At 44.6% G+C, this 27,839-nt stretch overlaps 1 protein-coding gene across 1 annotated transcript; it reads left to right on the forward strand.

Annotated features, from left to right (window-relative positions):
• The first annotated feature begins 312 nt into the window (after nt 1-312).
• LOC138649042 (IST1 homolog) lies at nt 313-16,775 on the forward strand. Its single transcript, XM_069739123.1, has 11 exons — nt 313-1,836; nt 1,923-2,013; nt 4,016-4,114; nt 6,993-7,173; nt 7,674-7,761; nt 8,143-8,226; nt 10,535-10,624; nt 11,099-11,188; nt 13,500-13,607; nt 14,499-14,529; nt 14,909-16,775. The coding sequence occupies exons 3-11, from the start codon at nt 4,027-4,029 to the stop codon at nt 14,959-14,961; spliced, it is 813 nt and encodes a 270-aa protein (XP_069595224.1). The 5' UTR covers nt 313-1,836; nt 1,923-2,013; nt 4,016-4,026; the 3' UTR covers nt 14,962-16,775.
• The last annotated feature ends 11,064 nt before the right edge of the window (nt 16,776-27,839 follow it).

The raw sequence follows: 27,839 nt of genomic DNA on the forward strand, positions 1-27,839 counted from the left end.
TTATACTCTGAGGAGGGCTGCACTATACTGTGTGTGTGGGGGGCTGCATTATACTGTGGGGGGCTGCACTATACTGTGTGTGCGGCTGCATTATACTCTGAGGGGGCTGCATTATACTCTGAGGGGGCTACAGTATACTCTGAGGGGGGCTGCATTATACTCTATGAGGGGTACAGCAGTATACTCTATGAGAGTGGCTGCAGTATACTCTGAGAGGGTCTGCAGTATACTCTGAGGGGGCTGCAGTATACTCTGAGGGGGCTACATTATACTTTGGGGGGTTGCATTATTCTATGAGGAGTGCTGCATTATATTCTATGATGGGGCTGCAGTATACTCTATGAGGGGGGCTGCAGTATACTCTATCAAAGACCATGAGGAGTGCATTATACTATATGGGACCTGCATTATACTTTATGGAGGACTATCTGTCCGCATCATTCTTCCTCAGCCGGGGAAAGAAACTCGGGAACAAGTGTCGAACGACTTAAATGAGCGCGATCGACAATATTGAAGGGTCTGAACTCAGCGCATGGAAAAACAACCGAAACGTTTCTGTGTGATAGTGCAATATGTGAGAATTTGGGGCCCGACTTTAAACTTTTGCCCAGGGCCCCAACTTTGTCTAAAACTGGCCCTGGCTCTAGGTCTAACAAATAGATATGAGGAGCACATCTCAAATAGTGAATCCTCTGTAAGAGGAGTGGGACCTGAATGTGGCTCTCAAGCTCAGAAATGTAGGGAACCACTGCTCTAAGCCATAAGTCAGGCATGTGATAAGATAAACTTTATGTGTCCCTTATATGAAGGAGTTTCCCCAGGGTTGTAACTGTAGCAGGTGCAGAGGTTGCAGTCATACCCAATTGGCCCTGGATTCTACTTTTTCTCATATGGGAAGACAAATATTAATGAAGACCCATGAAATTTCATGTATGTTTTGAAGGATTTGCATTGGGGACAATGAGCTTCATGTTGCCCCACTGAGGTTACCCATTATAGTTAATTATGGTCAAGGACCACAACAGAAAGTGACTTGCTGTACAGTCATAAACAAAAAGAGCTTCATGTTGTGTAGGTACAGACCTGACCAATGGCACAGGGGGCAGGACTTGATGTAAAGCAGGTTCATTAGCAAGCAACAAGACTGCAAGGAATGCAGGATGGCAGGGAAACAAGTGCAGCAAGATATATCAGAAGACACAGAGGCAGGAATGTGGATATACACAGGAACTGTAGTTGCAGAGTCAGTCCAGGACTGGCAGCAAGCAAATGGTTAATGGCCGAGTTCTATGATATCAGTAGAAAGATAAATGATGAACAGCAAGCAGAAGTGATAAAGAGGCAAACTAGATAATTTCTTGTTGAGAAGCTCACGCACAGTTGCAACAGGTTGTAGTGTGAACAGCACCAGTATTAGCAGAGAATCTTTCAGTATGCTTACAGCAGACAAATGGTTAACTGCAGTTCTGATTACCAATAAGACTCTGCCATATACTTTCATGTACTTTCATATCTCCGCAGTCCAATATTATGTGGTATAAACCTGCATAATGTTCTATTTATGCTTACGTTCCTTAAGTAAGTGAATATTTCTACATCAGTGTAATCATATATTGTACAACTGCAGCAACATCAATTATAATTAACCATTAACCATTACAACTGTAATAAAGTGCATTAAATGCTCTAATAATATGCACTTTAATAAAGTTAATGTTGTTTCATATTATATCTGTATAGGGGATCTCTATTTCTGGCTTGATAATTAATATAATGCCGCAACCATAATTTGGTCATTTCTGTCCATGTTCCATGCTTCACTGCAAATAAGTTACGGTACGTTTTTTTCTCTTGCTGAATTCCTTGTGCAGTAAAAGGTGTTTAATTTTTAATTAGGTATTATACACATTTATAATTTACAGCTTTGTGCTGAGACGTCCTACTACATATCAGCGAATACTCTCTGCTGGACACCTGTCATTGTCTTCTGTGCTGCTGGGACTTGATGCTCAGGTGAGTCTTTCACTGTCATACATGATATTATTTGTAAAATGTTATGTTTTTATTGGTGATTGTTCTAAATATAATTGTAAATATCTATCAAGCTCTCATATTAAAATTGAAGAATGAATCTTGTCTTAGACCATCCAACTCCCCCTCTTCTGCAAAGAGGTAATTGAAGTTAGAATCTAATGGATAGCAGATCCCCCAGTTTGCCTAGAAATGCAGAGGGTGAAAGATTTATAGGCTTTGCCTGCATGTGTCTTAGAACTACAAACTGATGTGAGCTTCTTTATTCCATTCAAACTATTATGTATACTGAGGTTTTTATGAACGGCATAGATATGATAGATATGAAATTCATATTTTCAGAGTTGTGGTGAACGTAATGTCTTACATCACTCGGTGGTGACCATAACACCTTCAAATTAAATATCAGTTAGATGGATGATGCTATCCATGCTGTGTTTCCTATTTATATAAAGGGGAAATCGTAATAGGAAACAAGACAGTAATATCTCCCGCCTGGGACCTCCAGGGGGTCAAGATATTGTAGAATTATTAAATCTCGTAATTTTCTAAGACTGAGCCGCATCCTATGGTTTTCTGAAGACCTGCCCTGTTGAGAGTCACCAGAGGGAGGGTGTGTGGGCGTAACTTGTGTTGATAAAAGCAAATGCCAAATTATATTCTTGGTCAGTCCTGGGAGATGCAGTTTTCTGTAGTTTTGTCCGTTGCCTCTACAAAATGAACACCTCCCTTTCATAAAAGCCAGTGTCAACACTGCGACAACAGGTTTAGTACATATCTTTTGTTTAACTTTTTTATTTAACATAATTGTTTATACTGTAGTGTTTTGTAACATCTTTGTATATTTTTATAAATGCCGCCTACTTTTTTTGAATTAAATACATAAAATGTAATAGCTGCGTTCCTCTTTCTATGTAAACCTCATGCCTGAAAGAATACGCTATCTCAATGGGCGTCCAATCGACCTCTGTAACCTATTAGTAGTGGCAGCATTTTCTTTTGTTATGGTGGAGCTGGCAGTGACCGTACCGGGGTATATACATGAAAACACAAAAAAGCACAGTAAAACCAAAAACACACCGTTGCAAAAAAATCACAGTGGACAGCAAGTGCCAGTAAAAAGATGGAAAAAAACAGGGTATTTGGTTGATACGTTTTTTGCAAAAAATGTATATTAAGCCGCTCTAGCAAACGTCAAGGTATACCCATATCAGAGCAGTCCTAACTAATGTATGTGATCCCCATCTGATGTATTTAAAACCTGGTCATATGTACAATACCTGTATGAGCAGGATTCAGAAATGTGTTGGAATCAGAGGAGTATATACCATACGCTCACCGTGAGTCCTTCGGTAACTGGCCTTGTAGGGAAAACAGCTGCAACCTTTTCCGTTACTCTTTGGTCAATCGCCCTGGTGGTTGGAGGCAGCAAAGTGCCGTCCCCTGACAGTGTTGGTGCTTATTGATGCTTTGTAGAGGTTTCATAAGCCAGCAAAAATGAAAATAGTTCATCTGCAGTGGATGAGTTGGTGCCGTCAAAGCAAATCTATATCCACTGTGTAAGAGCTGCCACTGATGAAGGGGCAGCAAAGGTGGAAACTACTCTGGACACTATTTTATGGCTACAATAGTGACAGCCGAGACACAAAATATATCAGACATTTGCAAAATGTCATCGTAGAGTCAAGAATAAAGGTCTTGTCTGGGACGGGGACATAATGATGACCATACCATATCCATGGGACAGACTATCAATGTAAGATCGGAGGGCATCTGACACCTAGGACCCTAACCGATCGGCTGATATCTGCTCCAGCAGCGGCCAGTTGTAAGCAATGTATGCAGCGGAGAACAGTGTGAATGCTCAGTGTCTGCATTAATTAGCAAATATTCTGAACACATATTGCTGTAAAAGAACTAAAGTAAAGGGAATAGAGGAGAATATGAGGACTAACATAGTAACGTGTATAACTGTGGTTTTCAGGTATTCTAAGCATGTTTGGAACAAAGTTTAAAGCACAGAACCTGAGTGCCAGCCTAAAAAATGTCAACAGCCAAATAGAAAAGGTGAAAGAGAACAAAAGTAAGTATAAGTAAGGGGTGCTTATACGTTAAAGAGAACCACCTACCCTGCCACCAATTCTTTATAGTGATATTAATAGGTTTATAAACATATCACTGATTCTATATATACTGTGCATATATATATTGTTTAGCTTCTAGTTACACTTAATGTCTTTTATGGAGCTCGGCAGGAGGATGGTCCAAACATCTTGTAAAACTAACTACAAATCTGTATATGAGGCTTGTGCAAATCCTTCTGTCTCTTCATGTGATCCCAGACAGACTGGATGATGTGAGATCAGGGCTCTGTGGGGGCCGGATTATCACTTCCAAGACCCCATGACTAATGCAGTGGATGAAGGATATGTCATGCTTCATGCCCTTCCTTCAAAAACTGTTCAAAACCTGATGAAGGCAACAGGCGGTCACCAAGTATTGATGCAATTTAGTTTTCCCTTTTGTTCATTCATTTTCTATTGTGTTACTTGATAAACATAAACTATTAAGGCTGGAGTCACACTCAGCGTAAGACAATACGGTCCGTATATTACGGCCGTAATACGCTGAAAAGTCCCCGTAGCTCCTCCGTAGGCAGGGTGTTTCAGTGTTTTTTTGCGCATGGCATCCTCCGTATGTAATCCGTATGGCATCCGTACTGCGTGTTTTTCTCGCAGGCTTGCAAAACCAACATACGGCTATACAAGGGATCCATGTGTAAAAAAAAAAAAAAAACATATATACTGTCTATATATATATATATATATATATATATATGTCAGTGAGGCACATATATGTATATATATTATTACTTCATACAGCGCTAGATAGCTTTAAAGCCGGTAATTCAATTACCGGCTTTTGCTATCTCCTTCCTAAAACCCGACATGATATGAGACCTGGTTTACATACAGTAAACCATCTCATATCACCTTTTTTTTTGCATTTTCCACACTACTAATGTTAGTAGTGTGTATGTGCAAAATTTGGCCGTTCTAGCTATTAAATTAAAGGGTTAAATGGCGGGAAAAAATTGACATGGGCTCCCGCGCAATTTTCTCCGCCAGAGTAGTAAAGCCAGTGACTGAGGGCAGATATTAATAGCCTGGAGAGGGTCCATGGTTATTGGCCCCCCCCTGGCTAAAAACACCTGCCCCCAGCCACCCCAGAAAAGGCACATCTGGAAGATGCGCCTATTCTGGCACTTGGCCACTCTCTTCCCATTCCCGTGTAGCGGTGGGATATGGGGTAATGAAGGGTTAATGCTACCTTGCTATTGTAAGGTGACATTAAGCCTAATTAATAATGGAGAGGCGTCAATTATGACACCTATCCATTATTAATCCAATTGTGGTAAAGGGTTAAAAAATACACACACATTATTAAAAATTATTTTAATGAAAAAATCACAAAGGTTGTTGTAATATTTTATTCTACGCTCAATCCACTCACTGAAGACCCTCGCTCTGTAACCCTCTGGCTTTACCACTCTGGCGGAGAAAATTGCGCGGGAGCCCACGCCAATTTTTTCCGCCTTTTAACCCTTTAATTTAATAGCTAGAACGGCCAAATTTTGCATATACACACTACTAACATTAGTAGTGTGGAATATGCAAAAAATGGGGCTATGAGTTGGTTTACTGTATGTAAACCAGGTCTCATATCATGTCGGGTTTAGGAAGGAGAAGGACAATTGAATTACCGGCTTTAAAGCTATCTAGCGCTGGATGAAGTAATAATATATATACATATATGTGTCTCACTGACATATATATATATATATACCTATTCTATGTGTACACATTTATTCTACCTATTCTAATGTAAGCTGTCAGTGTGATTTTACTGTACACCGCACTGAATTGCCGGCTTTTCTCTCTAACAGCGCTGCGTATTTCTCGCAAGTCACACTGCTGGTCCGTGTGTAATCCGTATTTTTGGGGCTTCTATAGACTTTCATTGGCGTTTTTTTGCGCAATACGGTGACAAACGCAGCATGCTGCGATTTTCTACGGCCGTAGAAAGCCGTATAATACTGATCAGTAAAATACGGCAGATAGGAGCAGGGGCATAGAGAATAATTGGGACGTTTGTTAGGCGTGTTTTACAGACATATTTTCTGCACTCATACGTCCGTAAAACTCGCTAGTGTGACTCCAGCCTTACACTTCCAATTTTGAAAGCCCCTTATTCTTAAAATACAACATTAAGAAGGAAAAGTCGTGAAATCACAGGATGGATAGACATGTTAATAATATGGAAATGATGAAAAAGTGGAAGCAAAAATTTAAAAGCATCTTGATTCAGTATCAAGTATGAGTGTCACACACATAAATTCCTGCACTTGATGGATGTTTTAGGCTATGTTCACACTTTGCAGATTCCACTGCGGATTTTTCCGCAGCAGAATTACAAAATCCGCAGTGAAAACCCGTCGCGGTTTTTACTGCGGATTTATCGCGGTTTTAACTGTGGTTTCTTCTGCGGATTTTCATCTGCAGTTTTCTATTGGAGCAGGTGAAAATCCGCAGAAAAGAAGTGACATGCTGCGGAATGTAATCCGCAGCGTTTCCGCGCGTTTTTTTCCGCAGCATGTGCACTGCGTTTTTTGTTTCCCATAGGTTTACATTGTTCTGTAAACTCATGGGAAACTGCTGCGGATCCGCAGCGGTCAAATCCGCTGCGGATCCGCAGCAAAATCCGCAAAGTGTGAATATAGCCTAAGGAATGTTCTGCATACGAATCATCAAGATCCTCTGCTGGCAGCTCCTCTATACCGCTAAATTGTCATGGAGGTGGTGCCACTTTCCTAAAGAGTCACTCTGTCCTGTCTGATAATCACAGTGTGGGGTCTTCATCAGTGGAATAAACAGTGATCTATTTTTTTTCTACTTTTACAGGTAAAACAGAGGAACAGACTAAGAAAGAGATTGTACAGCACTTAGAAGCCAAAAGGGAATCTAGAGCCAGAATCGCAATGGAAAAAGTTATCCAACAGGAAAATCAGATTGAAGCCCTGGAGCTGGTCCAGATATGTTGCGATACACTGTCTAAAAAATTTGGATTAATCCAATCTATGGAGTAAGAAAGTGACGTCTTTATCCTTACATCCTGGTCTGCAACGCAACAGTCCTGCAAAATAATGACACACTATAATGCAGAGTGATTGCACGGACCCCTATTCTTGGGGTCACTGGGGATCCATAGGGTCATATCAGGGTTGGTTCCAGATTTATACTCCCAATTGGACCCCCTTTGTTTTCAAATTTTCTTCCTAGCCTTCCATGAGCTATGCATTTTTTAATTTTTCAGTTGTTACAAGTTATAGTTTTTATCATTAGCATTTTGGGGACTATGCAACTTTATGATATTGGTCAATTTATACCGCCGTCTGACTGCACCCTAAATCGCAGTTTGACCTCTTAGATCCTGCTGTCAATCAGAGCTATCTCCATTCACACCAGTTAGACTCGGTGCAGGCGGTGTATAACACAGGTCCTGAGCCCACTCCGTACATGTATGATGATGCCACATGTTGAAACCTGCTCTAAGTGTCACTGTTGTGCTTTCTTTATATGCAGTAGCCTTGACCCGACCCTCTCGGAAGCCGTGTCTACTGTGATCTGGGCAGCCCCACATCTGGAGACTGAGGTCCCCGAGCTGAAGAAAGTAGGTAGAAATCACACAGTTTACAGCAATCAAGAAACTTGGAATGACTGGAGCCCAATAATACATATTTAATTTAAATGGTCTCTATACTATCTCTAAAGTGATGGATTCACAGCTACCCTGCTCAGTACTGCTGTATAATGACCTCCATGCTGATGCTGCTTCTGGACATGTACTACGTAGAGACAGGAGAGCAGGACTCAGCCATGTCTGTGTACAGGACACATCGTAGCAGTTAGTTGAGTCAAAGCCAGGATTTAATGGGATTAAATAAAATAACAGAAGGACGTCTCCATTCTGCTGGACAAACCTCTGGCTTTGTGTGATTTCAGCCTTCTGACTGAATGTATAATGATGAGACAATGTTTCCATGTATTACAGGTAGTTCAGCAACTTTGCCTGAGATACAGCAAAGAATATGGCAACCTCTGTAGGGTTAACAATCTTAAGACAGTTAATCCAAAAGTAAGTAGAATGTGTATATTGTGTCCTTTGTGTTATCCAACTGGAATCCAGACAGAAAAATCCATAAATTAGACATTAAGATGAAAAAAAGGTGTATGCACCATAGTGATAACCAATGCCGGTACCAGTGGGGTAACGCTAAGAGAGGCAGAAAACGTGAACCACCATCTTCACCACCCGGCGTCATCAGGATGCAGATACCATTCAATAGAATGGTGAAACAGGGATCTGTCGGGTCCTTTTACCACCATTCCGCCTGTGTGTCTGTTCAGAGCCTCTGTCCACACACAACACAGAACAGAGCGGAGCTTGGGGGGAACAGGGCTAAGTCAGTAGTTTTCTCTTTCTTTAATTTTGTCAGTGAGTACTTGTAGGGGACATAGTGTATTTGAGGGCCATAAGACTGTGTGGGATCCATCAGACTGAGTGGGGGTCAGTGGGACCCTCATACTGTGTTGGATGCTGTGGGGTGCTATCATACTGTCTGGGGGGGCTGTGTGGCTATCATACTGTGTTGGAGGCTGTGGGGTACTATCATACTGTTTAGGGGGTTGTGTGGCCATCATACTGTCTGGGGGGGGGGGGGGTGGCTGCGTGGCCATCTTACTGTGTTGGAGGCTGTGATGTGCCATCATACTGTCTGGGGGGGCTGTGTGGCCATCATACTGTCTGGGGGGGCTGTGTGGCCATCATACTGTGTTGGAGGCTGTGGGGTACTATCATACTATTTAAGGGGTTGTGTGGCCATCATACTGTCTGGAGGGGATGTGTGGCCATCATACTGTCTGGGGGGGCTGTGTGGCCATCATACTGTGTTGGAGGCTGTGGGGTACTATCATACTGTTTAGGGGGTTGTGTGGCCATCATACTGTCTGGGGGGGCTGTGTGGTCATCATACTGTCTGGGGGGGCTGTGTGGCCATCATACTGTCTGGGGGGGCTGTGTGGCTATCATACTGTCTGGGGGGGCTGTGTGGCCATCATACTGTCTGGGGGGGCAGTGTGGCCATCATACTGTCTGGGGGGGCTGTGTGGCTATCATACTGTGTTGGAGGCTGTGAGGTGCTATCATACTGTGTTGGGGGCTGTAAGGTGTATCATACTGTCTGGGGGGCTGTGTGGCCATCATACTGTGTTGGAGGCTATGAGGTGCTATCATACTGTCTGGGGGGTTGTGTGACCATCATACTGTCTGGGGGGGGGGCTGTGTGGCCATCATACTAATGTGTTAGAGGCTGTGAAGTGCTATCATACTGTCTTTGGGGTTGTGTGACCATCATACTGTCTGGGGGGGCTGTGTGGCCATCATACTGTCTGGGGGGGGGGGCTGTGTGGCCATCATACTACTGTGTTAGAGGCTGTGAAGTGCTATCATACTGTCTGTGGGGTTGTGTGGCCATCATACTGTCTGGGGGGCTGTGTGGCCATCATACTGTCTGGGGGGGGGCTGTGTGGCCATCATACTACTGTGTTAGAGGCTGTGAGGTGCTATCATACTGTCTGTAGGGTTGGGTGGTCATCATACTGTCTGGGGGGTGGCTGTGTGGCCATCATACTGTCTGGGGGGGAGGTTGTGTGGCCATCATACTACTGTGTTAGAGGCTGTGAGGTGCTATCATACTGTCTGTGGGGTTGTGCGGTCATCATACTGTCTGGGGGGGTTGTGTGGCCAACATACTGTGTTGGAGGCTGTGGGTTGCTATCATACTGTCTTGGGTGCTATAGAGGACATCATATTGTCTGGGGAACTGTGGAGGACATCATAATGTCTGGGGGTCTGTGAGGCCATAATGCTGTGTGGGGACTGTGGGCCAGTAAACTGTGTAAAGGGGCTGTTGGGGCAGCATACTGTGTGGGTCGCACCATTGCGGTATCATACTTTGCTGGGCACACTGTGGGTCATTATACTGTGCATGTGAGAGGGGCACTGTGGGGTAATTCACTAAATGGGAATCATACTGTATATTGGAGACTTTTTCGAGGCATCATCATCTATTGGGGTTCTGAAAGGGGTATCCTAGTGGGTAAGAACACAAAGGGACTTCAATAGGGGCAAAATTACTGTGTTAGTACCGAAAACAAGCCTCTCTCCCTGTCTTTAAAAGTTGGCAAGTATGCCCTTCTGTAACTGTGCAAACGTGTCGTGACCCTGCCTGTGACACCAATTAGTTCTTTTGGAGGGAGTCTTTTGCTATGGGGCCCGTGATTTCTGTGTACACGCCTGGCATTTATACGAAGGTAAAAATGGAAATGCTTGGTAAAATTGCATATTTATAGTAAGTGGCAGGTCTTTAAATTTCTTCTTACAGGTGATCGAATTGCTCACTACTGAAAAGACGTCCATAGTCACGATAAACAGACATCTGGCCAACATTGCCAAAGAGTTTGGTATAGACAAGGTTGGTATTAATAAGGATGGAGCAGATAAAAATCTGCCATAAATATGAGATGAGTGTCCTCAGTGTCGGACTGGGCTGGCAAAGGCCATCCAATAACATTGACTCTCGGGGCCACTGTTCAGCTACATGCAAAAATGACCTGACCCTAGTACGCAAATTCACTTTTGCCTCTATGTAATTGTAATTTGGCTAGCTTGTTTACTGAATGATTAGATGATTTACACATTACATAAAAAGTTATCAAGTGCCATAGAATTGCTCATTTGCTCATCAGTACTACTTCATAGCGGCCTACCGGAGGATTCTCCTGTTTCCCTGAGGACCAGTCCGAGCCTGAGGGTCCTGAATTCTCCAACATGAAGAGACTCTACATCAGACAGAATCCAAGGCATAACCAATCCTCGTATACACCCTTCTAGCTATTAGATGCCATATTTGCATTCAATATTAATAACTGTTGTTTGTTTTTTTTAGGGTGACTTTACTTATGGCAGTTCTGGTTCTGAAGCAAGTTTCGACAGTTTTACACAACCTACTTCATCGTGCCCATATCCACAAAGCAACGTGAGTCTGACTATGGTATTAGGTTAGACTTTTTCTGGTGGAAGAGGAGACTACTCTCAAAGGGATTGTCCACTTTTGACAATTCAGTTTTGTTACAAAAGCCACCTATGTTCAGCAGTAATGTGCACTGTACGGGGCAGAAGTGGTCAACTCTCCTGCAACACAAGTATAGGAGAAATTATACTGTGCGGAAGGAAATCAACGGGTCGGGATTTACAGAATGAGAGTTCCTCTTTGTAGTTGCTGCCTGCTTTAACCCTGCTGTTGTCTTCGGTCAAAAACGACCGACCTTGAACTTCAATATTCTTTAAAATATTCAAGATGCGGCTCTAAAACCCGTGGCCGACCGACCCATCCTCATTTAAGTCAATCTACCACAAGTTTCAGAACCGGATCTTGAACACCCCAAAAATACCAAAGTTCAAAATAGGTCTCCCCAGACCGAAGACAACAGCAGGGTTAATGAATGAAAATCCCAAATGAGGGTCTCCCCTTATCTCAGAATAGTCTAATATAGGAGGGCTTTCCTGGGCTTGGATATCCTAAGGAGAGGTCATCAATATCAGATAGGTGGTGATCTGACACCAGTCAATTTCATACCTCCAAACTCTGAGGGACGGTAAAAAGATTCTCATTGCAGCTCATGTAGCGTGCCACGGCAAAGCATTTTACAGTTTTGTCACATCCTTGACCCCACACAGTAATTTTTGTATGCCAGTAGATAACTATTGCCCCTGGTAATACTCTATCTAGCCCCCATGCAGTATGATTCCCACACAATTCCTCATTCACCCAGATGCCCTAAGTGCCCTTCGTACATGATGCCCCTACAGTGCCCCAAACATTTTAAGATGCCGCCAGTACTTCCAACACAGTATGATGCCCCCACAATTCCTTCACACAGTATGATGACCCCATAGTCCCTCGCTCAAACAGCATGATGATCCCACAGTCCATTTTCACCGTAACAGGACTCCATAGTCCCTCACCCACACAATATGATTCTCTCACAGTCCCCCTACGCAGTATAATGTACTCATAGTATCCCCACACTGTATGATGCCTCAACGTCTCCACACAAAGTATGACGCCCCAACAGTTCCTCACCCTCACAGCATGATGTCCACACTGTCCCCCTATACAGAATGATACCCCCACAGTCCTTCACTCACATAGCATGATGACCCCACAGTCCATTTACATAGTATCATGCCCCCATAGTCCATCACCCATACAATATGATACCTCCACAGTCCTCCTACACAATATGATACCTCCACAGTCTACCTACACAGTATGATGCTTCAACGCCCCCCACACAAAGTATTATGCCTCAACAGTTTCTTCTCCACACAGTACGATGCCCATACAGTACGATACCCCTACTTTCCCCTCACACAGTATGATGCCCCCACATTCTCCTCATGCACAGTATGATATCCCTATTGTCCACTAATGTAATGTAATGCCCCATGCTTCTTCTACACAGTTTAATGACTCCATAGACCCCCTCACACAGTATGATTCCCCCTCAGTCCCTCATGCACACAGTATGATATACTGCAATCCATCACTCCCAGTATGATGCCCCAGTTTTTCCCCCTGTAAACTGGTGCTTGCACTGTGCCCCTTACCTGCAATATGGCAATTAAGCAAGAAAATACCAACTGCAACGCCACCATTAAATTCAACTATACAGTATCTGTGACCTAAAGATACAGATGACTTAGGACTAGTTTTGAGTCAACGTGCTTGTGTGCTAACCGAGTGTATTTGATGCACTCGAAAAATATGTTCAAGTCACCATGGCTGCATGTCTCGTGGGTGTTAGACAGACGCAACACATGCAGGGATTACCTAACAAACAGCATGGTCGGATAGCGCCTTACCCAATCACGTTGGCTCATACCTACTCAGGACATACTGCCAACTTTCTAGGATAGCTCCCCAAATCAGGGACTGTGTCTCGTTGGCTCCTGGACGGTTGGAAGGCATGGGCACCTCCGCCGATCAGTTACTTGCAGGTGCTGCAGCTGCCAATAGTAAATGGTGTACATAGTCGGGTTACCAGAACGCCGTGCACTGTCTACTGGCCGTTCTCAAGTACTGCAGCTCAGCTCCCATTACTTCAATGGGATTTACATTTCAAATCTGGCAATCAAGGCTATATAAAGCTGAGCCAGGGTATATGATCTATCATAAAAAGAATTGTTGCATTTAATTTTTTAAATTAAAAAAAATTGCTGCAAAGAAAAAGTAATAAGTATATATCAATGCACCGGTCTTATGATATAATGCGGACTTTTTATAGGAACACTTTCCAGATGCAGAGAAGATTTACAAAGACGTCGTTGGCGATTCTCCTTCCGAGGCACATGGAATGCCCTGGTCTGCAGAACATGAGACTCCAGGAAATTCGGTCAGTCTTAAAAAAAAAAGCTTATGGACCACTGAGACTTTCTAAGGTTCTAAAGCAGAGCTCCAAATTCATTGCATCCCTCCACTCCACCATAGAAGTAAATTAGTAAATTGTTGCAACATTTAGCCACCACTAGGGGGAGCAATATTAATATTTAATTACGGTAGATCCTATGAGAATTTTTGCAGTGACTGCAGTCAACATTTCTACTGACTGAGCATGTGTGACCACCGTCGCATTAGGTGGACATTCTGAGAGGCAATCAAAAGAACAGTAGGGGGCGCCATATCAAGTCTGTAGCAGCAATATCCAGACACAGGAGCATATTTCAAAACCGATTTCAATAGAAAAATAATGTTTTGTGTGATATAAAGAAAAAAAATGTGATACTTAATAGTGGGACAACATCTTTAATTAACCCCATAATGTACCTATAACGTTTATTTTCATCATAGGTTGATAAGGAATGTATGAAGCCGGCTCAGGAGTTGACCCTGCTTCCTACCATCTCCTTGTAATTACAGCAGCCGATCATTGTAGTTTTACCACTTAAATGCTGCTGCCAGTTTTTGTTATATTTAAATCCGCCATACGGTTCTGGAGATATTGGCCTTTTTATTTAGTGAAAATTTTTATTGTCTTTAACAAAAAGGCGTTGCTCACAATATGATAATTCTGAGAACATTAAAGACACGTCCCAGAGGATCCTGTGAGCCAGGCCTCCTAGGAAAAATCATAAATTAGAAATAAATAAAAAACCGTATGAGAGATATAAAAAAAAATAACGGTGTATTCAGTGGAGCAGTGGGGATAAAGTATGAGCAAAAAGTGGTCACATCCTCCTTAATGAACAATATAAGGAATTAATTTAGAATTTTTCTCTTCTCACAGGAAAATCCTGACTTTAATATATCGAATGAAGGTGAGCACTTAATTCTGACACCGATCAGTGTTGCTTGAATGATCCAAAGGATGGGAATTGAGATAGTGATAATGGTCTGATTCGCTATGGTACATGAGCGTGAGCATTTAGTACATTTAAAGGGATTGTCCAGACTAATTAAAAACATTATTGTGGGAATGGATGGTGTAGAAATAACAAAATTGGACTTACTCACATGCTGCAACCCCCCGTAGATTCAGTTCAGGCTTCTCCTGCAGTCTTCTCCGACACCAGAAGTGTCATTTTTTGTACCGCAAAAACCTGATTTATACAATAGGTGATGATAAGTTCCCCTTAAAGGATTTGTCCACGTTTGCATTTAAAGTGCATGTATTAGTTAATTCATTGTCTTTGATAGATGTCGGATTTAAGCCAGAGCTGTGGAAAGACGACAAAAATAAGAAATTATGAACACCAAAGACCGAAGACTCACTAAGTCACACCGCAATTAAACAATTATGGAAGAAGTGACAATGCCCTGCAAATCCGGAGGAAATGGTCACAAAGCTTGCTATAAATATTGCTCCGTGTTAGTTTTAGAGGCGTCATATTTATTGTGTATGAAACGTGATGTAATGGAAATTACTTATGTACCAATTGTTGAAATTTACTGTAATTTACTGTAAGATACTTGCTCCTGATCCTGGCAGGTTGTCCCAAGATTAATCCTAACTCTAATCCCTTCCGTGATAAAGTGTAATGAGTGACGGACTTGTAGGGGGCTCAGGAGCATAACTGGGTAGTGTTGTGAATTCTGTTATCGAACTCCCTCCTGTGGTCATGAATGGTACTTCGGCGAGTTCTGTCCATGGACTCCCTCTGGTGGCTGTGAGTGGAGCTGCTGCTTCTGAGGTTCCTTCCACAGGTGACGTAGTTTATTCTTTGGCTGGCTGCTCTATTTAACTCCACTCAGATCGTTACTCCATGCCAGCTGTCAATGTTCTTGTACTGGTTCAGTTCGCTCTTGGATCTTTCTGGTGACCTGTCTACTCCAGCAGAAGCTAAGTCCCTGCTAGTTAATTATTTGTTCTTTGTTTTCTTGTCCAGCTTGCTATCATGATTTTGCCTTGCTAGCTGGAAGCTCTGGGATGCAGAGTGGCATCTCCGCACCGTTAGTCGGTGCGGAGGTCTTTTTGCACACTCTGCGTGGTCTTTTTGTAGTTTTTTGTGCTGACCGCAAAGATACCTTTCCTATCCTCAGTCTGTTTAGTAAGTCTGGCCTCCCTTTGCTGAAACCTGTTTCATTTCTGTGTTTGTGACTTTCATCTTAACTCACAGTCAATATATGTGGGGGGCTGCCTTTTCCTTTGGGGAATTTCTCTGAGGCAAGGTAGGCTTTATTTTCTTTCTCTAGGGCTAGTTAGCTCTTAGGCTGTGAAGAGGCGTCTAGGCAGTGTTAGGTACGCTCCACGGCTATTTCTAGTTGTGTGATAGGATTAGGGGTTGCGGTCAGCAGAGCTCCCACTTCCCAGAGCTTGTCCTGTGTGAGTTTAACCATCAGGTCGTTCCGGGTGCTCCTAACCACCAGGTCCATAACAGTAGAGGCAGGAAGGGCATGCTGTGAGGGAGCTGAGTACTTAAGATTGAAGGACAAATAGACACTTTGCCAACGATTAACATGGGAGATGATTTTGAGCTTGGATTAAATAGTTTAATGTATTTGACTGCAGTTCTTCCAAGAAGATCACTTCTGACCTGACTTCTCTGAAGAGTAGTTGGGTGTAGCTGACTCACGCTGGTTTCTGACACTTCTGAGCTGATGGCACTGCTTCCAGTTTCAAAGGGAAGTAAGCCTGATATGATCTGCTGCACTAAGTTTCCTTGGCTTATCACTTTATTTTTCGTAATGTTGCCCATTTCTGATAAGGCAAATACTTATCAATCGTGTAATACCGTCAGAAAGGCGTTTGATTGTCTCCAGATTTTTCTGTAGCAACAACTTGAAACATCCAGCCAATGTCATTAAAGGGAACCTGTCACCCCCCAAAATGGAAGTTGAGCTAAGCCCACCGGTATCAGGGGCTTATCTACAGCATTCTGTAATGCTGTAGATAAGCCCCTGATGTATCCTGAAAGATGAGAAAAAGAGGTTAGATTATACTCACCTGGGCGGGCAGTCCGATCCGATGGGCGTCGCGTTCCGGGGCCTCCCATCTTCATAGGATGACGTCCTCTTCTTGTCTTCACGCTGCGGCTCCGGCGCTGGCGTACTTTGTCTGCCCTGTTGAGGGCAGAGCAAAGTACTGCAGTGCGCAGGCGGCGGGAAAGGTCAGAGAGGCCCGGCGCCTGCGCACTGCAGTACTTTGCTCTGCCCTCAACAGGTCAGACAAAGTACGCCTGCGCCAGAGTTGTGGCGTGAAGACAGAAGAGGACGTCATCGCAAGAAGATAAGAGGCGTTGGACCGCGACACCCACTGGACCGGACCACAGCGGGACCGCCCCTGGGTGAGTATAATCTAACCTCTTTTTCTCATCTTTCAGGATACATCGGGGGGCTTATCTACCCCTCGATTTTGGGGGTGACAGGTTCCCTTTAAGAACTATCTTCAGTATAAAGAAGAACAAGGAGTCCTAAACTCTCCAGAATTGTCTCCCTTCAAGCAAATCTAGAACGTTATTGGTCATCAATTGCAAAGGTAGCTGCCAGCAGGGTATCTTGATGATTTTCTCAAGTGCATTCAGCGCAGCAGAACATTCCTCAGATCACGATAACCCATAACCTCATTAATGGCAGCCGGGGGCTGTGTGTGATGGGATTTCTGTACGTGGCGCTCACACTCCATGCTGAATAAATTGAGAGGTTTTTTAAAAAAAAGTGTTTTTTTTTTTTCATCATTTGCAGATCAGTAACACGTCTTCATCCGGTGATTATGAAAATACCTGATTTTTAATAAATAAATTAAAATAAGCAATTGTAAAACTTTTAATTTTTTGTACTCTTAAAACAAATAATCATACTATATAGAAAGTTAATAAACAACATTTCCCATGTGTCTATATCACATCAGCGTCATTTTTTCATATGTTCTTTTATTTTGTTAGGAGGTTAGAAATTTTGCAGCAATTTTTCACTATTTTTTCAGGAAATGTACAAAACTCATCTTTTTAAGGACCTATTTACTTTTGAAGTGATTTTGACGGCCTTGAGTACTGAAAACCAACTAAACTTATACCATTTTAAAAAGAACTACACCCCTCAAAATATTGAAAACTGCTGTCACAAAACTTGGTAACCCATCTGTTACTTCACAGGAAATAATACAAAGTGAATTGATAAGAAAAAAATTAAATTACATTTTTTTCCACTAAATTGTTGCTTTAGCTCCAAATTTTAAATGTTCACAATGGATTATAGGAGAGAAATGGACAACGAAATTTGTTGCACACGTCTTCTCTTGGGCCTACTGTTTGGGCACATGGCAAGTCTTGGAAGGGAAGTAGCGCTATTGAACTTATGTCGAGTGGATTGGGGGCACTACGTCGCGTTTACAGAGTCCCCACTGTGCCAAAACAGCAAATACTCCCACAAGTGACCCCATTTTGGAAACTACAGCCCCTATGGAATTCAAGTAGGTGTATAGTGAGCGATTTGAACTTACAGGTGCTTCCCTCAATTGTATATAATTGAGCAGCGAAATAGAAAAACTAAGTTTTTACACTAAAATGTTGATTCAAACCTTACATTTTTCATCTTCACAAGGATAATAGGAGAAAATGGACCAGAAACTTTGTTACCCACTTTCACCTAAATGCACTGATAGCCCATTTGTGGTTGGAACCTATTTTTTGGGCACACGGCAGGTCTCGGAAGTAATGGAGAGCTTTGCGCTTCGGGGCCAAATGTGGCTGGAATAGATTATAGATAAAACCCTCAAGAATTCATTTAGGTAGATCGTGAACATTTTGAACCCACGTGTGCTTCTCAGAATATTATATCATTGGGTATTGAAATTGAAAAATTACATTTTGTTTTACAAAAATTTAGTCTTTTTTTCTCAAATTTACAATTTTTTACAAAAGATAACAAAAATCAACCTATCAATTATTAAAAAAAATTCTCCGGAGTGTGCTCATACCCCACATGTGACCTTAAACCGTTGTTTGGGCACACGGCAGAAGGAGCTCAGTTTGGCTTTTGGACTACAGGTTTCGTTGGAGTAGCATGCAGATTAGACAAACAGGCAACCCCCACATGTATGAAAGATGTCTAGCGGCCGCAAATCATGCAGCTGTGTCGACAAAAACTAAATCTCCGAGCACGCCAAAATACTCGGAGACCACCCGAGCATGCTCGGGAAATCTCGAGTATGGAGTATACTCGCTCATCACTAACGCAGATGCCATGAGGTTCCAAAAAAAGCATAAATCCCCAGAAAGTGACTCCATTTTGGAAACTATAACCCCAAAGTTACTCATTTATAGCACAATGACAAATTTGCTATTGGATGTATAGCAAATTCAGTGTAAAAAAAATAAGACTTGAGTATTTTTTGACAAATACATAATGTATAGGACATATTTTTTTAACCAATCAATGTTTATTGAAAATTTTACATATTAAACAACACATCAGAAAACTTCAGGGCGAGGGGGGAGAGGGAGAATGAAAGAGGAAGACGGGGGGGGGGGGGGGGGGGGAGGAGGAAAGGGGATAAGGGGAAAGGTCCAATGCATAACATATTAAAGACCACAATGTAATCAGTACACAATACACAAATACAGTGTCAGATAAAGCAAAAAAAAAAAAAAAAACAGAATTAGAGAAGCATACAATTTAAATAAGGGAGAGAGCAGACTGGGATATATATGCCGAGGACATCCAGGGATCCCACCACGAGAGGACCCTAACTCTCCTCGATAGACCCTGAGCCATAATAACCTCATAGCAGAAGTGTAAGTCGATCCTGGAGATCAGCTCTGCTCTGGAAGGGACATCCGAGGACTTCCAATGCTTCGCGATACATTGTCTAGCGGCAACTAGGATATTAGAAACTATGGGCCGAAGGGGGGAAGGGAGATCAATGAGGGAGATGCCTAAAACAGCGAGCTGACCACTCAGCACAAGGGGGAGACGGGTCAGATCAACAATCAAAGCTTCCACTTCGCGCCAGAAGACCTGAATCTGCGGGCACGACCACCAGATATGAGAGGAGGACCCCAAGGCGCCACATTTCCTCCAGCAGAGAGGGGAGGAAGCTGGGAAAACCTTCGCCAGGTGGACGGGGGTGAGGTACCAGTGGAGCTGAATTTTTTTCACCTGTTCCAAGTGGCCAAGACAAGACGAAAACCTGGAAGGGTGTACCATAGCAAATTGCCAATCCTCCAGGGGGGCCTCAAAACCCAGCGCGGACTCCCAGGAAGACATGAAAGGAAGCTTGTCAGAAGATCCAAATGAAATGAGGGCTTTATAGATTATGGAGATGCCATGTGGCACCATAGTGGCCGGTCTGAAGAATCTATGGGCCGGATCCTCTGTCAAAGGCGGGGGCGTCCCGAATGGCCGACATGACCTGAGAAAGCTGCGGATCTGCAGGTATTGAAAGAAGTCAGACTTAGTAAGGGAGAATCTCCCTGAGAGGTCCTCAAACGACAAAATGCCGTCCGAGCCGAAAAGGTCCGCCACCCGGAGCACCCCACGCCTCGTCCAGGAGGAAAGAGAAATGTGGCCGATGGCACACTCCAGAGCCTGCAAAGAAACATAGTCAAACATAAATATTAGATGGGAAGTGCTAAGCAGCGCCCATAGTTTAGAAGCGTTCCTAATAGAACGGAGACAGGGACCCACAAGAGGAACTTGAAGCAGTTGAAGCTCCAAGAGCAATCTAAGCGAGTTTTTAGGGGCAAAATGAGATTCAATCAGAAACCAGGGCAAACATGAGTTCCCCTCCCACCATATTTTAAGGGGCTCAAGGATCGCCGCCCTATAGTAAGACTACACCGCAGGAGCTCCCAACCCCCCCACAGAGTACGGTAGGGACATGATCCGACGCTTGACCCTATGGGGCTTCTTATTCCAAATAAACCGGTCTATAAGAGATTGAAAAGCTGAAATAAACTTCGAGGGGATGAAAAGGGGGAGGCACCGAAAAAGGTACATTATTTTGGGAAGGAATAGCATTTTCGCCGTTTGTATGCGGGCCATCCATGAGAGGGACGCACTTGATAATTGCTCCATGCCCTTCCTAACCTCCGAAAGAGTTTCTTCACAATTCATACGGACTATGTTATCTAGCTTAGTTATCCTGATGCCTAGGTACGTAAAGCCCAAGGGAGCCCAAATAAACGCATATTGAGATTGAATTTGAATCTGAAGGGGGGCGGGGAGGAAAAGGGGAAAAATTGTGGATTTGGTCAGATTAAGCTTATAATATGAAACCGCCGAAAACTCAGATAGGATGGAAGTGATCGCGTTCAGTGAGGTTAAGGGTGAGGTGCAGGTCAGGACCACGTCGTCGGCATAGAGACCGATTTTATGTTCAGATCCCCCCACCGCGATTCCCTTTATGTCCGCGCTCTGCCTGACCATGGCAGCCAAAGGCTCCATGACCAGAGCAAAGATGATAGGGGAGAGGGGGCAGCCCTGACGAGTACCATTCCGAATAGGAAAAGTCCGAGACCCGAATCCCGCCGATCGAACCGACGCGCATGGATTGGAATATAATATCTAAAGAGCAGAAAGGCGGGCACCGCACAAAAGAATATATACTTGAGAGGATCAGCCACGTGCATATGTAAGATCAATAGAACAAAAAAAAAGAAAAAGACTATGCACACAGTGGGATCAACTGCATATAATAAATTTTATTTTACAAAACACCTCACTCCGCACAAAGGCACAGTAGGGAAAAACACACATTAAAAACAATTAAAACAAAGACAACCTATCCACATCCCCCTCAAAAATAATCCCAAGGATCCACATAGTCATATATAAATCATATAACAGACATTCAAAAAGTTTAGGCAGAATAACATCAACATAGATGATTATTTAATTCCTAATACTGCCCACTAAATAAGTCTGAATAAAGAGAATATCTCAGTTAAATCCTGCATGCAACCCGTATGACCTAGTCACATCACTGGCCCGTGATAAGTGTATAATATTGTCCAAAAGGACGTCAGACACTGAACCAGAAAAACTCACTGACATGACCCATAGATACCATGCCCCTAATCTGGCACCTCATCCAATACATTACCAAGTCTGGCAAAGCCTGTTACGGAAGAATAAATCCCTCATGAATATCCAGGGGGGAAAAGGAATAAATGTGCCTTAAAGGAAAATATGGGCACAACAGACTGGCACTGACCGGTACTATCCAATAAAGCTGGGTGATCCAGAAAACAGAGCTGGAATGAGAGGAGTCCAAAGCATATATATATATGGGAGGAGGGGGGGAGCGGATAGGAACCCAACGCGTGTCGACGCTGCTAAGGCGTCTTCGTCAGGGGAAGATAATGCCATAACCGCTTTGCCAATCTGCCCGGTGAGCCCAAATCTCTCCAATGTGAGTTCAATATAACCCCAGTGCACCCTGTCGAACGCCTTTTCGGCATCAAGCGACAGAAATACACTGGGGAGGCTCCCCCTCTCCACCACATCCAAGAGATCTATCAGACGCCTGGTGCCATCCCTGGTCTGTCTGCCAGGAACAAACCCAACTTGGTCGGGGTGGATGAGACTAGGAAGGACCGAGAATAATCTATTGGCCCAGACTTTTGCATAAATCTTAACGTCGCAGTTTAAAAGTGCTATCGGGCGGAAGTTCCCCGGAGATGTTGTGGGTTTCCCTTGTTTGGGGAGAGTCGCAATGGAAGCTTCCAACCCCTCCGCCCTAATACTGCCAACCGACAACCAATTATTAAAAAGGCGCAAAAGATAGGGCGAGAGGACAGAGAAGAACTGAGCATAGTAAAGGAAAGAGAAGCCATCAGGCCCTGGGGAGGAACTCTTATTGGCCTCTCTAACAATCTGCGAGAGTTCAGACTCGACAATGGGAGCGTTTAGGAAAGAGAGCTGCTCCTGGGTGACCGAGGGGAGATTAGCCCTCTCCAAGAACGCCAAAATTGACTCCCGCGAAGGCTGGGGATTTCCTGGGTCAGACCCGAGGTCATAGAGAGAGGAATAATAAGATGCAAACTCCTCAGCAATCTGAATCGGGTTGCGAACCTGGGAGCCGTCAGGCCTGAGCAAAAATGGGATCTTGGATTGAGCCTCTCTCTTCCTAACACGTCTGGCCAGAACAGCACCCGCTCGATCCCCCATTGTGTAAAATTTGGCTCTAGTTTTCCTCAGGGCCTTCTCAGCTTTGTGGAGGAGTAGATTACGAACATGCATTCGGGCCTTAGAAAGGTCAGAGAGAAGCGCTGGGGTAGGAGATAGTTTATGAGCAGCCTCCAGACGAGATAATTCGTCTAGGGCTGAATGGAGGGCCGCATTGTACTTCCTCTTAGCCTTTGCCGCCAGCTTAATGAAATGACCCCTAATTACCGCCTTGTGGGCGAACCAGAGGGTGTCATCACCTATGTCAGGAGTATCATTGGAGGCAAAAAATTCCCCCAATGCCTCCTCTATACATTGGGAGTTGGATTGGTCAGCAAGGAGATGGGCATTGAGACGCCAGTACGCAGGAGGTCTGATGGCCAAGGGGTCTTTCAGGGTAAGGGACACCGGGGCATGGTCCGACCAGGTGATACTGCCTATATCCGATGAGATGCAGTGAGGAAGAGCCACGTCATTCACCAGCACAAAATCAATCCTGCTATAGGAACCGTGTCTGGGAGACAAAAATGTGTAATCTCTCTCACCGCAATGCAGATATCGCCAGACATCATGCAAGTGGAAAGAGTTAGTTAGAGGCCCGACCTCGCATCTGGTCAGGGAAGAGGCAGAGCAGTCAAGAACTCTAGACATTGGGGCATTGAAATCACCAGCAATCAGTTTGTGACCGTGTTGGATATCATGTAGAGTTTTGAAAACGCCCTCCAGAAACTTAAGCTGCCCTACGTTAGGAGCGTAGATCGAGGCAATAGTATAGGGGGCATTATTAATAAGGCATAGAACCACAATGAATCTACCCAGCGGGTCCGCTATAGAGCGAACCAGCTGAAAGGAGTTGGACCTGCTGAAAAAAATGGCTACTCCCGCCTTTTTTGACGGGCCATTGGCGAAAAACTGATGCGGGAATAAACCTGATTGCATTCTGGGATTATCACATTCCAGCAAGTGAGTTTCTTGAAGACATAAAATATCATGGCGGGATTTGCCCAACTGACGCCAGACCACAGACCTCTTGCCCGGTGAGTTGAGGCCATAAACGTTAATTGAATACAGTGAGATACTCATTGAAAAGGCATAAAAACAGTTTTACAATCCTCAGACACCGATAGCCTGTGCAAAGGCATAGAAAACATGTGGCCAATAGACTAGGACATAAGTAAGGGCAGACTGGGAACAGGGAGGAGAGAAATAGGGAAACAAACAAGACATACGACAAATAAACCAGTGGACCGAGGTCCATTCAGGGATACCCTGAGTCCAGAAGGTGAGAATCAGAAAAACAGTTCACCTATGGGGCAAACAAATGCTGCGGGAACTCTCAAAAGAGAAACCAACGCAGCTTAAAAAAGCGAAAAAGGAAAAACCAAGTGTATCCGTGCGGGAAAATAGCCAGGAACCATAGTTGCAGTGGGCTCAGGCCACCTCCCAGTCCGGTGTGATGCGAGCCCTGAGACCTCCGCCAGCTCCAGGCTTAGAAAGGTTCACGGAGATCGAGGGGTCTGGAGTCGGGAGACCCCATTTGGAGAGAGCAGAAGCTGCGTGGGACGGAGTTAGGCAGGTGGTGATTGATCCGTCTTTGCGGATGAGCAGCTTGGTAGGGAACCCCCAACGGTACAGGATGCCCTTCTCTCTGAGGATGGTAGTATAGGGGGCAAAGGCCCTCCGCAGGGCCAATGTACCCGGGGAGAGATCCGGAAAGACTGAGATGCTTGCAAATCTTTCAGGAAGAGCTGGGTTCCTCCTTAGGGCCTGTAGAAAGTCCTCCCTCATTTCGAAAAAGTGTATGCGTGCCAGCACATCTCTGGGGATGGAGGGCCCCAGGCCAGAGGGTTTAGGGATCCTATGCACGCGGTCAATTATGAAGTCCTTTGGCGCGAACTGCGGTAGGGCTGCCGCCATAAAGTCCTGCAGAAATAGCTTCAAATCCCCTACCAGGACAGACTCCTCAATGCCTCTAAGTTTGACGATATTTCTCCTGGACCTATCTTCCAGGTCCAGGGCTTTAGAGTGAGTTTTAGCGGCCAGGGTTTGCAGGGTCTCATGGGCGTCCCAGAGTTCGTTATGAGAAGAGACTAGCTCCGCCATCTTGCGTTCCAAACGGTCCGTGCGATTACCCAGCTCCGCCACCTCTCCTCTCAGCTCAGCCAGCATAGTGCGCATATCCTCTTGGATGGAGGTTCTGAGGTCTCCAAGTAGACCTTTGAGGAGAGAAGCGGTCACCGGACCATCGGCCGAATCAGACGCCGTACCGCCTGAATTCAACGCTGCTCTGCCTGAATGCGACGCCGCTCCGCCTGGATGCGACGCCGCTCCGTCTGGATGCGACGCCGCAGCGCCCGACTGCGACGCCTGAGCGTTGCGTTGTGAAGAGCGGGAAGGCCTGGGGGAGGACGGCGCCATCTTGGATACCGGCGGTGGCTGCGGGGTGGCCGCAAAGAAGTCAGGAATTCTCCTGGAGGGGTCACGGGTGCCAGCTCTGGATTTCCCCATACACTCACCGATGCACCGGGAGCCAGTACCGATGTCGTGGAGGCAAACGAGGACACCGGAGAGGTAGAAATGTGCCGCTTTAAGGTTCCTGGCTGAGGAGCTCCCGCTCTGTGCGACCTACTCCATCGGCAGACAGGCCACGCCCCCGTATAGGACATATTTTTCACAAATAACACATGGCACTGAGAGCACGCACATAAAGGTGTATTGTTCTGTTTCTCCAAAGTTCAAGCGTTCCTCTGCTTAGGTCGAAATTTGCTGCTTGGCCAAATGGTGGGTGCAAAACAACAAGAGCACCCTGCCTGCCAAGGTAGGACTGAAATCTGTGCAGAACAACAACTCACTAGAAAGATATATAAAGGGGCAGAGTCCTACACCATCTGTGAGTACAGTAATGGATCACTAGTACCCCAAATTTTGTCAATTTTGCTAGCTCATATTGTATTGATCTGGAACAGCTTGTGAAGTACATTTTTTCACAAAAAAAAGAATTATGCCCATTTCATCAAACAGTACAAAAAATGTAAATAAACTGCTGTAAAAAAATAAAAAAAAATGGACATCACTAAGCTCTGCTGCCTCCTCCCGAACTCCAGAAGATGGTGTCTACGTCGGACCAATACAAGGACATAGGCTTACTATAAAATCTTTGGGACATAATGTAGGTATGTAACTACAGTATTGCTATATAGCTCTGACCATAACCAGTTTTTCTGATCCATTATGGATCCTATCACTGCTCTGACAGGGCACCTGCAGCCGCTCAGTCTGGAGGTAGCAGATTTACGAATGGTTGTTTTGCAGCACCCCAATACATCTGGTGTGGGAATCACGTCTCTCAGACAAACCGCAGTGGAGCCCAAGATCGCTATGCCTGACAGGTTCTCTGGGGTGTGTGACAAGTTTGTTGCTTTCAGAGAGGCCTCTAAACTGTACTTTAGGTTATGTCCTGTTTCCTCAGGTACAGAGGAGCAACGTGTGGGGATAATAATCTCGCTTCTCCAGGGGGACCCCTAAGTATGGGAGTTTTCTCTCCCGTCTGACTCATTCGCTTCAGACGGTGGTAGAATTTTTTCGGGTGCTGGGCCTTATATACGATGACCCCAAACCATGCCTCCTTGGCTGAGTTCACACTGCGCCAACTTCAGCAAGGAGACCCACCGGTGGATGAGTATTTTTTGGAGTTTTGGAGGTGGGCCACGGACACTAAGTGGTATGATCCCACACTCTGTAGCCTGTTCTGTGAGGAGCTTACAGTAAGGGTGAAGGATGCTTTGGCCCCGTATGAGACTCCAGTCTCCCTTGAGGTGGTGATGTCTCTGGTGATCCGGGTTGATCACCGACTTCGCCAGAGACATAGGGAGACACACCAAGGTGCGGGAGGTCTGGGGCCAAGGGAGATTGGAACTGAGTCATCTGAGGAACCCATGCAGATGGATGCAGCAACTCACTCTGGAGAACTGTTTGTTGTTCAGTGGAAAAGAGGAGTGTGTTTTTACTGTGGTAAAAAGGGTCATTTTGTGGGCACGTGCCCTTCCCAATCTCGCAGTAAACAGCCGTCAGGAAAACTAAGAAGCCCGGGTTGTGGTGAGGTTATTCATCACCTCCGTGGGTAAGAGACTATTTTTTCTGCCAGCAGAAATTCACGTGGGTGAAATTAAGGTAGAGGTGTCTGCATGTTTAGACAGTGGGGCGGGATTTAACTTGATCGACACTAGCTTCGTCCAGGTCCATGGCCTTAATCCACATACACTGTCTAGACCCATACCTATAATTGCCATAGACTCTGCCACTTCGAGACAGGGGTATTTTACTCAAGTCGTCCGAGGTTTACATCTAGAGGGTCTGCCCTCACCTGTGGTTCTTGGACTTCCTTCGCTCACTCTGCATAATCCTGTAGTTGATTGGCAGACTCAAGAAGTGGTAAAATTGAGTGATTATTCTCAAGGACACTGCTTGGGTACCCAGCTTGCTAGGGTGGATACTCAGTCTGTGCCAAAATACCTGTCTGATTTTGGGGATGTGTTCTCGAGGCAGGGGTGCCAAGAACTGACTCTCCATCGTCCTTATGACTGCGCCATTAATCTTGTTCCTGGTGCCAAGCTGCCTAAGAGTAGACTGTATAATATCTCTGGTACAGAAAGGCAGGCCATGAAGGAACATATCATGGAAAGTTTGGCTGGCAAAGGGTCATATCAGACCATCTTCATCCCCCAATGCTGCGGGGTTCTTTTTTGTAAAGAAAAAAGATGGGGTGTTCTGCTCATGCCTAGGTTGCCGCAAACTCAATCAGATAACGGTCCAGGGTCCATATCCGCTCCCTCTCATCCTGGATCTCTTTAATCAGATTGCAAGAGCAAAGTGGTTTTCAAAACTGGACTTCAGGGGGGTGTATAATCTCATTCGTACTAAAGAGGGGGATAAGTGGAAAACAGCATTCAATACCACTGAGGGACACTATGAAAACATGGTGATACCTTTTGGGTTGACGAACGTGCCCGCCGTCTTTCAGCAC

Source organism: Ranitomeya imitator, chromosome 9, assembly GCF_032444005.1.
Source record: "Ranitomeya imitator isolate aRanImi1 chromosome 9, aRanImi1.pri, whole genome shotgun sequence".
Taxonomy (NCBI): Eukaryota; Metazoa; Chordata; class Amphibia; order Anura; family Dendrobatidae; genus Ranitomeya; species Ranitomeya imitator.

Coding starts and splice junctions, on each gene's coding strand:
- LOC138649042 (XM_069739123.1), top strand. CDS start 4,027: ATGTTTGGAACAAAGTTTAAAGCACAGAACCTGAGTGCCAGCCTAAAA. Junction 7,762..8,142: donor AGGTCCCCGAGCTGAAGAAA/GTAGGTAGAAAT, acceptor CATGTATTACAG/GTAGTTCAGCAACTTTGCCT. Junction 14,530..14,908: donor CTTTAATATATCGAATGAAG/GTGAGCACTTAA, acceptor TGTCTTTGATAG/ATGTCGGATTTAAGCCAGAG.